This window comes from Rhipicephalus microplus, chromosome 2 (assembly GCF_043290135.1).
Source record: "Rhipicephalus microplus isolate Deutch F79 chromosome 2, USDA_Rmic, whole genome shotgun sequence".
Classification (NCBI taxonomy): Eukaryota; Metazoa; Arthropoda; class Arachnida; order Ixodida; family Ixodidae; genus Rhipicephalus; species Rhipicephalus microplus.
In genome coordinates this window covers 276988364-277000417 of record NC_134701.1, presented here as the reverse complement: position 1 = coordinate 277000417, position 12054 = coordinate 276988364, and the positions used below count along the sequence as shown (strand labels likewise).

At 41.6% G+C, this 12054-nt stretch overlaps 1 protein-coding gene across 1 annotated transcript in view; it reads left to right on the top strand.

Moving 5' to 3' along the window:
• The first annotated feature begins 1109 nt into the window (after positions 1-1109).
• Positions 1110-12054, top strand: part of LOC119179226 (protein arginine N-methyltransferase 9) — a 28661-nt gene continuing 17716 nt past the window's right edge. Inside the window, exons 1-5 of the mRNA XM_037430299.2 lie at positions 1110-1403; positions 1501-1627; positions 2987-3223; positions 6610-6777; positions 8073-8177. Coding sequence (XP_037286196.2) covers positions 1235-1403; positions 1501-1627; positions 2987-3223; positions 6610-6777; positions 8073-8177 — 806 coding nt within the window. The 5' untranslated portion in view covers positions 1110-1234. The remainder of the gene's footprint in view (positions 1404-1500; positions 1628-2986; positions 3224-6609; positions 6778-8072; positions 8178-12054) is intronic.

Genomic DNA, 12054 nt, shown 5'->3' with positions numbered 1-12054 from the left:
ATACATTTATATATTACACCTTCACACACAGACGGAGAAAGTTGCGGGTGTTCCCTCCGTATGTGTTCAAAAATGTTGTCCAAAAAAGTATATGTGAGCGCTGGCGTCTTCGCCTGAAGAAAGAAGAACGTTAGTTCTTGCAATCATGCAACTAGAAATTTTACTCGCCCTCATCTCGAAATCGTAAGAAGTCGCGACAGCAGCAAAAGAGGCCTCGCGTTATCTTACATTCACGTTGCTGTTGGTGTGCCTGTATGCCAGTTCTTGTACCATGGCCATAAAGCCTGTTTGATATATTTGAAAACGTTACGATTCCTTCGAATGCGTTCATTTAAAGCTCAAGCTCAGTACGAGCAGATTTGCTCTCGCACATTGCACAAGTACCTCGCTATATATATATATATATATATATATATATATATATATATATATATATATATATATATATATATATATATATATATATATATATATATATATATATATATATATATATATATATATATATATATATATATATATATATATATATATATATATATAATATATATATATATATATATATATATATATATATATATATATATATATATATATATATATATATATATATATATATATATATATATATATATATATATATATATATATATATATATATATATATATATATATATATATATATATAATATATATATATATATATATATATATATATATATATATATATATATATATATATATATATATATATATATATATATATATATATATATATATATATATATATATATATATATATATATATATATATATATATATATATATATATATATATATATATATATATATATATATATATATATATATATATATATATATATATATATATATATATATATATATATATATATATATATATATATATATATATATATATATATATATATATATATATATATATATATATATATATATATATATATATATATATATATATATATATATATATATATATATATAAATATTTCTGGTATATAGAGAAACATTTTTCCAGTTCTATTTTTTATAAACGTGACGGCATTCAACCAGACACTGCCGTTTCTTTGACATCAAATATGGTCGCCGGTTGTTTACGTCGTCCACGTGAGATTCCGCCGGTGTTTGCGAAGCGCCCGTGGGAATAGTTGGAACTGTGATCATTCCATGAAGTCAACTCGTGGAAAGCGCGACGATGTCCCTATCAGAAAACAGGAAAAAGATGTTTCAATATTCGCTCTCTCAAATAGAAACCTGCATCGAAAGCGGTACATTCGGCAGGGCGCTCGCACATTTCTGCGTCGTCTTCAAGCTTCAGCCGTCTACGAAGAACGATCTCAAGGAGGCATTCCTGCTCGCAGTTGGTGAGATCATTACAATCGACTCAGTCGTCACGCGGAGTTGTAGGCACCCGAGTTGCTTTACAGAGCTGCTGTTCTGTGTCTTATCGTACTTTCCCAGGTAAACACACCGAAAAATTGGAAGCCGAACAGAGGTGGACCGAACTGTTCGATTGCTACGAGGAGCTACTGAAAGCGTACTACTCGTGTGAAGAACTACACCACTCGCTGGGAGCACTCTTGTTGAGGTGAGCGATCTCTAGATTCATTGGCGATCTCACTTGGACGGCACGTCGTTAATTCGTCCTCGACTCTGGCGGTGTTCGTCTCTCGTCTTGTTACCTTGTTTTGAAGGCTGATTGAAGAAATACAGCATCTAATTTTTCCTGTGTGAAATCTGTGCCTGTGTTCCATTTAGTTCATTCTTGCGACAGATTGAAGAATATGATATATACATAGATAGTGATTGTTCAAGAAGAATGAGGCACTTATTTCTGTCTTCCAGATTGGGGACACGGCTCAGTGCCACTGAAGACTACACAAGAGTAACACCCTTTTATTTGTGTGTTTGTTGGGCGAGATATTCATTGTCGCGAAGAATTTTGAGTCGCTCGGGCTTACTACAGAAATGGTGCCAGCAAAAAGGCAGAGTGATGATTTTGTTTCATACAAAGCAGTGAATCGTGTGTCATTTTACTTTAACTATTGTGAAGCCCACTATGAAAGCATCCAGCCTTCTCGAAAGCTTTGTGATGTGGCATCTTTAACAGCACCAACATGCCTTCTAAAGTAAAATCGGTGTACATTGGGGTTTCCCTCTACCACTCATGCGTTGAATGCTGCTTTTTTCAGGAATTCCATTAGGATGAAAAGCTAGGAAAGTTAACGTAAAATAATGCTGGTAGGGCCAGGATGACTGGATGGAAAAAAGCTGAATAAAATCATTTACGTTTAATTTTGCTGCACTTTCATACAACGTATTTGTTATGAGAGTAACAGAAGCAGGTTGGTTTTAAATTTCAAAGTCTTTTGACAAGTTATTCAAAAGATTGAGGCAAATATTCATCACAAAGAAGCTGCTTATCTCTGGATCGCAAATTGGGCATTCTAATGTGCTGGGTGGTGCTTTTGAGCTCACTGGAAGCAGTGCCAAATTATGTGATGGTCCGATTCAGGTTCAAAAGTGGTAACATCCAAGTTATGTGTACATCAGTGGTATCGTATGCAGCTTAAAATGAATGGTGTGATTATTTTAATGATAATAACAATTGTTTGGGTCTAAAATCTCAAAACCACCGTATCATTGTGATAGACGTCATAGTGAAAGGCTCTAGAAATTTCCATGACCTGTGGTTATTTTATGTGCACCTAAATATACACGGCCCTCAAGCATTTTCGCCTTCATCGAAAATGTGGCCACCAAGGCCAGGATTGAATCCCGTGAGCTTTGGGTCAGCATCTGAGCACCATCACCACTAGACCACCGTGGCGTGTAGTGTCGTCATTCTGCAACTAACCAGGAAATGTGCCCATGCCTTACCCTACCCTGAAGGCACTCAACTGCACGTTTTGTTTTCACCACTGATTTAAACAAATAACTCTTGCAGGCACGGCCACATAAAAGCAGCAGCATGCAGCATACGGAAGGCGCTGGAGATCAACCCAAACTTCACAGCAGCTCGTCAGAGCCTAGATGGGCTGAGGACGCTGCTTGTGGAACGCTGGCACTTCAGGATGCTGAACGACATATCAAGAAATGAAGCTTTTCACGATGCCATCACAGCTGCTGTCCAGAGTGGTCACAAGCGAGTTCTTGATATTGGAGCGGGAACTGGACTCTTGAGGTTTGTGAACACTTCAAATGCGTCAAGAATAACCGATGTCTCTGTTGCTGAATTTTAAAAGTATTTGTCATTTTTGAAGGGATACTGATAGCTGATATAGAGTCGACGTGGTTTGTTTTAATACCATACCAGGAAACTCGTGCTTGTTTCATGCCAAGGAAACGCTTAGCTTGGAAAAAAAATTGTATTTTAGTAGTCCACATGTTAGCTCGAAACAAGCTGCCCACCCTCCACAATAGCTGTGTGAGGGAGGGTGTACCATGCCTGTTCTATGCTGCCCGACAGCAAGGGCTGCGGCACAGAAAAGCACAGCCCACTGAAAATGAGACTTGTGTCACTTCAATAGTAAAGCCCACTTCAATTACAGTGAAGGCTGTTATTAGATTACAACAACAGCGATTTGAGTGCTGTAGTTGTCCGCCGCTGTTGACCGTAACTGCGATAGCGCGAAATGAAAAAAAGTATCCAGGATCGCACGAGATTTGAACTGGGACCCTCGGCATGGCATTCGGGCATTCTACCACAGTGCCACGCTGGTTCTTGAAACTGAGCTGCAAAAACACTGTATGCAAGTTTTTTGGACCTATTCGATTTCACAGCTCCCCTTGCAAGCTGGCAGATGCAGCAGACGTGTGAACTTACAATGCTGCTGTTTCATCCTGCTTCACTTGCTGTGGCCTCTGCAGTTAGCTCCAGCAATGCACTGTTGCTCCAAATCGGCCATTGCCGCAGCTAATCATGCAAGCCACACACCCGTCACCAGTATATGTATAAGTTCGTCATTGGCCCCTCTTCTTTATGACATTTTTAATCTGTTATTGACAATCGCATTTCATCTCACAATTTAAAGGAAACAGCGACCAGAAATGTTAACAATTTGTTGTTTTCCGCCCCTGTGGAGCTTTTCAAAGGGGTTGTACTAAACAGCAACTGTAGTAGTCGATCATGCAACATTCATCACCAGAATAGGTTGACTGAATGCCAATGTACTGTTGTGTGTGAGATACCGCTGACATGTGGAAAAATAAACATAGGACAAATTGGGCCATGCTTCAATGGCCGAGCAAGACAGCATGCTTCCAATGTTAAGAATGGCTGTACACTGCAAAGAATGTAAGTGCAGTCCTCTGTTTTGTAAAATACAATTTTTGAAAAACGCAAGGATGAAGAATGAAAGAGATTATAGAAGCATTTTCTATCAGGAAAGCCATGGAGCAATATATCAGTTCACCATAGCTTCTCCTATTCGAGAGAGGATATTCTTTTCTCAGTTAAGAATATTTTTTCATGGTCACACATGTGTTGTCGTGCATGAGCACTGTTCTTGCACTCTGTATAAAAGCGGTCATAGCCCCTTCAACAAATTCAGCTGACAATCAGCGCTCTTTCCTGTCCATTTTGTTTCTTCCTGCAGTTGTCGCGCTGTTACTACAATATAACCACAAATAACTTGAGATTCTCAATTCTTATCCTACAACACTTGGGAAGATGGGAACTAGTTGAACTTAAGGGAATTCAAGCCAGGCTGCCTTCATCAGCCGTTATTTGGGTCAAACATATTTGTCTAGGAAGCAGAAAGCATCATTTATCTGAGAATTGACAGCTCACAACTTACTTTGGGTGACAAATCTAAGTACTTTGGCCCTTAACATTTTTCTCTCCATATAAAATGCGACCGCTTGGCCCGTGATTAAACCGGACTTTCAGGTCAGTGGCCGAGCATTGTGGCCACTGTACCATCGTGGCGACTAAACTCAGGCTGATGGCATGTGAATATTTATGTGAACGGTCTGCCAGGCATGCGACTTTGATGTCACTATTATAGGCCATGTTTGATTGCATGTTTATAAAGCAAGACTTGTGAAACGCTTGCGTCTTGAAGCAGTCGAGGTTATTGAAAAAATTTTAAACGGTTCATCTCGGCTGTTCAGGTCAGCAAAAGTTGTGATGCACGAGGCATGGAGCAAAATGGCACTGCAGTTCTGCTAGTTCTTGAGACGGCCATCATGTCTACTTCAGAGAGCAAGCGTTTTTGGGGAACTGTGAGACAGTTGGTTCTAGAAACGTTGATTCAGGCAACATATGGGCCAAGACATCATGTTAAAATATCTTATACGGTGTGGCAGAAAATAACAATAACAATCGGGCACTGGATAAATCAAATTGCAAAATGAGTGGGTCGTTTAATGCTTCCAACATATTGCAATTGGCCCAGCCATAATTCTTCATTGTCATTAGCCACAGCATCGACAAAGTTCACATAATGGCTTTACAGATGTGACGTTGGTACCTTGCTTATTCGCAAAATGAGAAATTATGACAAAGTGAGTGCTTTTCTACTTTACATATATAATGATAATTTATGGCGTAGTGGTTACTTTGCCAGTGTACTTGTATTAGTTGCCTCAGGCGGGTGTACAACAGGCTTTAGGAAAACCGCTATTCCAACTTTTGCTGTGATTGTGCTGTGTGGTCCGCCCGGGTCTGGAATTCGTTTTTGCAAGAATCAAATTGAAATGCTCAATGGCAATTTAATTCTGTTTTGAAATGTAGTACAGTGATCTTTTCTATCCTGAGTAGTTTGAACACTAGTGATTAATGGCACAGAAGGTGTTCAGTGTCATCAGGCTCTTGTTTGAGAATGTCCCACTAGAGCCACGAATCATGCCGTGCACTTGCCCGAGTTTTTCTGTTACTAAAGTGCGTCTGTGCATAATAGTGATGTTCTAACAATTTTCAAGCATTGACCTTTCACTCTGACACAAATGGTTATTTGGTTTTAGTGTCCCTTTCAGTGGATGTCCACTGCATTGTGTAGTATACGATAAACATCACTTCGGTGAAAGCGCCTGAGATGGCTTGCCCAGCAATCTTGGCAAAACAAGCTATGCGCTCAACAAACGTCGAGCTACCACTGCCAGAATAATCAGCATAGTGACTGCCTGGTAAAAACAAATAATAATACAGTGGAGTCTCATAGAATCTCAAGAGATGTTTTATTGCAATTAAGAAATAGATTGTTTAGCACAGAAACATTGCAAGCAGAACTAGCTTACAAGAACAGAGGAGGCGGCTGCATTTCCGATGGAGGCGGAAATGTTGTAGGCTCGTGTGCTCAGATTTGGGTGCACGTTAAAGAACCCCAAGTGGTCAAAATTTCCGGAGCCCTCCAGTACGCCGTCTCTCATAATCATATGGTGGTTTTGGGACGTTAAACACCACCAATCAATCAATGCAAATATGAACACATACTTATGCGTAAGTGGTTGCTATGACTGATTGCATTTGTATAATCAAAGATGGAAGTTTTAAGTGATTGGCTTCTTTGAATTCTCTTTAAGCTAAGTGTTCTGTCTCCGAGTGTTTTACGCCATCGTTTCTCGCAGCCTATTTGCGCTCTCTGCAGGTGCAGAAAAGGTGTACTCATGCGAGGTGTCCCCAACTTCTTGTGAAGTGGCACACAATGTATTTGACGAGAATGACTTCGGCACCAAAGCCTGCATAATTAATAAGCACTCCACTGATCTCACAATTCCTGGTGATCTTGATGAGCGGTAAGTTCTCTTACAGACGCTGGCTACCTCACTTGTACCCATTAATAATGAGAACTAACAGAAAACAATGCTAAAAAAAAGCATAGGGGATGTTATTAGTAATAAATGTAATGTATATGCGGAGGAAGAAAAGTGGATGAAAAGATAACTTGCCATGGGCAGAGACTGAACCTCTTACCTTCGAATAACACATCTGATGCTCTCCCAACTAAGCAACCACGGCGGGTATACCCCGCCTGTTTTATGGGGTATAGTATATGTGCATTTAATATGCGAGCATCAGTCAGCACCGCCAGTAGCTGTCACAGCGAGTGTGGAAGACACTTTTCCTGCCTGTTAGCATTAAATAGCACGTGATGCTATTGTGGGTTGGCAGGTGGCCAATAATTCCTGCCATACTACCTGAAAGCGTGACGTTACCCACAACAAGACCATCACTATCAATGATGGAAATAAGTGAAAATTTTTAAGGGCTCGTTTTTCTTTGTTGGACACATTATTAATGAGAACTAACAGACAACAATTTCAAGGAAAGTGTAGGGGATGTTAGTAGGGGTAAATGTAATGTGAATGTGAGGAAAGAAAAGTGGATGACTAAGTAAGCAGTGACCAACTGTAAGCAGGGACCAACCCTGTAACCTGTGACCTTCGAATAACGCTTCCGATGTTCATTCAATTAAGCAACCATGGCAGCTATCCCCCTCGCCTGTTATATGGGGTATAACAGGCAGGGGATAGCTCGTTTCAAGTACTGTATGGCCTCTAGTTTTGGCTGTATCAATTAGTGACTGCGACCAAAATATCTGTCACGTCTACCGATTGATTTCCAGAAGTCTGAAAAATTTTACAATGTATAAGGAGCCATCACGACTTTTATACATCGCCTCCATAGAAGCGTATGTAAAAGATGGCAACATGCCAAAAGCGTCACTTGTCAAGCTTCGGCGTAAACCGCATTGCCCTCACGTGCTGTTATGGCCTGAGAGTTCCTCCTCCTCAAATCAAGAGAAAGCAAATGCATGAGAGGGAGACAGAAAATTAGGTGTGCAGATGGGGTTAAGAAGTTTGCAGGTACAACGTGGCAGCAGAAAGTACGGGACTGGGTTGTCTGGCGGAACATGGGAAAGGCCTTAGCCCTTCAGTTGGCGTGGTCAACCTGCTGCTGATTATTATGAAAATAAATACGTGGTGCCCTGCTCATAAGACACACCTCATAAAGTCAACAATTGCTCCCCAGTAGATGTCTCTCATGAAGGGGTTCAACTGTGATAGACATAATATTTTTTCCCTTTCAGTGTCACACTTGTGGTTACTGAAACATTTGATGCTGGCTTGTTTGGAGAACATGTTCTGAAGACCTTGGACCATGCCTGGGAGCAGCTTTTGAACAAGGAACCACTGTAAGTTATCCCTCTTTTGTGTGCTTTGTTACACCTTATCACAGAGAAATTAAATATTAGAGATTAGTGGGATCGTATGTGCGTAAGCAGACTTGAGTGCTAGTTGCAGTCACCGAGATTGTGTGCACTTTGTTCACATCAAGCTTGATACAACAAAGTCACACTTTCAGTGGAAAACATCATTATATATAGCAAATTTGTTAAAATGAGGCTGCTGTATTTCAGGAAGGAAAAAAAAACCTCGCATGCTTTTAGAATAGTTCTTCATCTCGTTAGTAAACATACAAAAATGCAGCAGATGAAGAAAAAAGCAGAGCAGTGGAACTGTTTACCAAAGGTGGCTAGATAAAACTCAGAATGCAAAAAAAGTTCGTTTCTCTCACATTTCCTTGTGGATGTGCATTGTAACAGTTCATTGATTGATTTGTGGGGTTTAACGTCCCAAAACCAGTATATAATTATGAGAGACGCCGTAGTGGAGGTTTCCGGAAATTTCGACCACCTGGGGCTCTTTAACGTGCACCCAAATGTGAGCACACGGACCTACAACATTTTTGCCTCCATCGGAAATGCAGCCGCCGCAGCTAAGATTCGATCCCGCGACCTGCGGGTCAGCAGCCGAGTACCTTAGCCACTAGACCACTGCGGCGGGGCGCACATAGTAACAGTACCAAGGAGCTTGTAGGTGTCATGACAGAGAACACGTTGGCAAAGCGGATGACTGGTCCAGCTCTATCTGACTGCAAGTGTGTGTATTAGCACACTGATCTGTTACTGCGGGAAAAAAAAATGGTTGGCCTTGAAACATTGTAACTGCTGCCACATGACCCCAAGTATCCTAGGCAACTTGTGTGCAGTCCATTGCTTACTATGCTGAGATTGTGCCGGTACACTGTGCCACACAGATTCGGGCATTTTTCTCAAGCAGGTAGTTGAACGGGCAAATAGTAGTACCGTATTTACTCGATTATACCGCGCCCTCGATTGTAACGTACACCTGATTTCCGCGACGAAAAAAAAAGTAAGACATCGATTGCAACGCGCACCCATTTTTCTCGCTGGCCCGCACGATCACACCACTCGGGAAAACGACTCCTTTCGGGAGCGTCTTCCATTTAAATGTGAGGTACGGGGAAAGCTTGTGCCCATCTGACGTGAAACAGAGCATTGCCGTCACTCAAGTTTTTCCGTGGCCCAATGTCAGCACGCGAACTTGCTCCGCCCGTTTCTTCTCGACAGGCATGGTGAAGTAATGTTTCTTCTCGACAGGCATGGTGAAGTGCCAGGCATGGTGAAGTAATGAGGCGCCTGATCGGCATTCCCGATTTGCCCAAGCAGGTAGCCGTTGTTGTGCTGCAAGTTTAGGACGAACCTCTGAAAACTGTGAAGCTTTTCTTTGCACTTTTCCAGCACCTTCTGGCATATGCCCGTTCGCCTTCTGAGGAAAAAGCCTTTCCTTTTCATAAAGTTAGTTTTCCAGTACCTGCTCGCTTCGAACTGGCTCCGCGTCAGCCCATTTTTTAAGGCTGACTGCATAGCCCGCACTTGGAGCAGTTCTGCCGTCACGGGCGGCTGTGCCGCTCGCTGCTCAAACATATACTCGGTGAGCAGCTCTTCGATTTGCGGAAACCGACCCAACTGTGGTCCACTGAAGCCTTTACGTTGAGCTTTGCTGTTGACAATCTTCTGCTTTTGTTTCCGCCAGTCCCGCAAGCACGTTTCCGGAACTCTGAACGACCGCGACGCGGCCCCATTTCCGTCCGTTCCTGCACACGCGATGACTTTTCTTTTAAAAGCGGCATCGTGGTGCACTCGTCGAGTTTTTGGAGTCAGCCCTTCCATGCCGTCGATGCTAATGCACTACAAGATGACGAACTCCTCAGCACACGTATGAAGTGCCGCACAAGGGAAACACATTCGCAGAAATGGCCGACGTGCCATGCCGACCCACGTAGGGGGTGGCCATTTTGGAAATGCCGATGGCAATAGAATGACCGTATTTTTTTTCGTACTCGATTCTAATGCGCATGCGACTTATAAACTCGCTTAACTGTAAAAAAGGTGCACGTTAGATTCGAGTAATTACGGTAGGATTCTTGGTAGTGAATTGTGTTCGCATGTTTTTCAGTGACCATCATTACATTTTCTTGCATTTTCAGTGTTTATGCGCATAGGCCTCACAATTAAATTGTGCTCATCTATCTGGCCTGGCCTTTGCAACCAGAAAGCACAGTGGTGGGTCGACCACCCTGTGAGTTGAGGAGTGCAGCTAATTTTTGTCTAAAAGAAACTGCTTGCATAGTGGTGTGTTCCATTCAATTTGCTCCAATGTTTATACATTTATGTAAATGTCTTTTGTTAGTGTTCCTTTACTTGACTGGTTTTTCCCTGCTATTTCTACTGCTTATCTGGTCATATTCAGTTGACCCTATAAATGGCACCTGAAGGGACCAGGAAGATAGGTTTGGTTTAGCAGGAGACCTGTTTACTGAGAGATGAACATGGGTGCAGAACACAAACCCTAAATCAAGCATACCTGAGGCAGTTGTTTCGTTTAAGTAGTAGTTGTTTTGTTTAACACATTTTTGTTAAAGTGTCTGCTGTAGCGTCATGGTGAACTAATAATCATTAATCAGCTAGGCTTTCCAACTGATTGATTGATATGTGGGGTTTAACGTCGCGAAACCGCCTTATGATTATGAGAGACACCGTAGTGGGGGGCTCCGGAAATTTCAACTACCAGGGGTTCTTTGGTGTGCACCCAAATCTGAGCACACGGGCCTACAGTATTTCCTTCTCCGTCAAAAATGCAGCCGCCACAGCCGGGTTTCGATCCCGCAACCTGCGGGTCAGCAGCAGGGTGCCCTAGCCATTAGACTACCATTCATTTCGTTTTCAAATCTTCGCACTCATCTATATAATGCCAGTACTGTGCGGTATTTATGGTACTGAATTGGGTAATTGTGCGTCTCTCGCTTTCTTTACTACTGTGGTGGGGCAACAACCACAACGCCGGGGCTTTCCAACTAAAAATATTGGATATCTTTTGTGGCATAACATGATGTTTGTTGCACAGCGAGTAGAGGGGTTCATTTAAGTTTTGCTTGACAAAAAGTTATATTATGCCAGTGCATTGTATTTTGTTCACTTGACCTTGTTCTTGGTTCCATTCACCAGGGACTACATCCTTATTTGCGATATATGAGAATATCGTTACCACGAAACTGCAACACAAAGTTACATAGATAAATCTCGAAAGCAAATTGCATATCAAATGCAGCAAATGCTTGTCAATTTGATGCTCATTAATTTAGAAAATTGGCCAATTTGAACGTGTTTCCTGGTCGCAGCCAGCACGTTCATTGTTTGACGGCATGACACTCTCATTTAATTCAGTCATGTTTAGCCACAGTTGGTTAGCTCGGACGATTTACAAAGCAAGCCGAGCGTAAAGCGCCACAAGTGTGATGCAAAAGAGCGAGAACAGTGTTCGCAGACAACCCAAACTGCACAGTCATATCTGCACTGATGTCTTCATCAGTTGGCAACCATGATGTTGCCCATATATTAGGCATAGAGTTTCATGCAATAATACCTAGAGGGGAATCTGGCGCTAGAGTCTACGTGGGCTCCTTCAGCGGGGCTTGTACCCTCGTGGAAATTATGGGAAGTACAGGCTTCGGATCTGCTTTGGATGGATCACGTTCTTGATATTCGCAGCGCTTGTTTGCTAAGTGTAAAACAAATTGATGTGAAGTTATATTTGAATGAAATTTGCGTTATTCTTTGTTACGCAAACTTCATTGCAAAAAGTATTTGTGGCTTTGTGGTAGAAATGAAACCTGGACATATGTAACCACCAGGGTATGCATTGCGG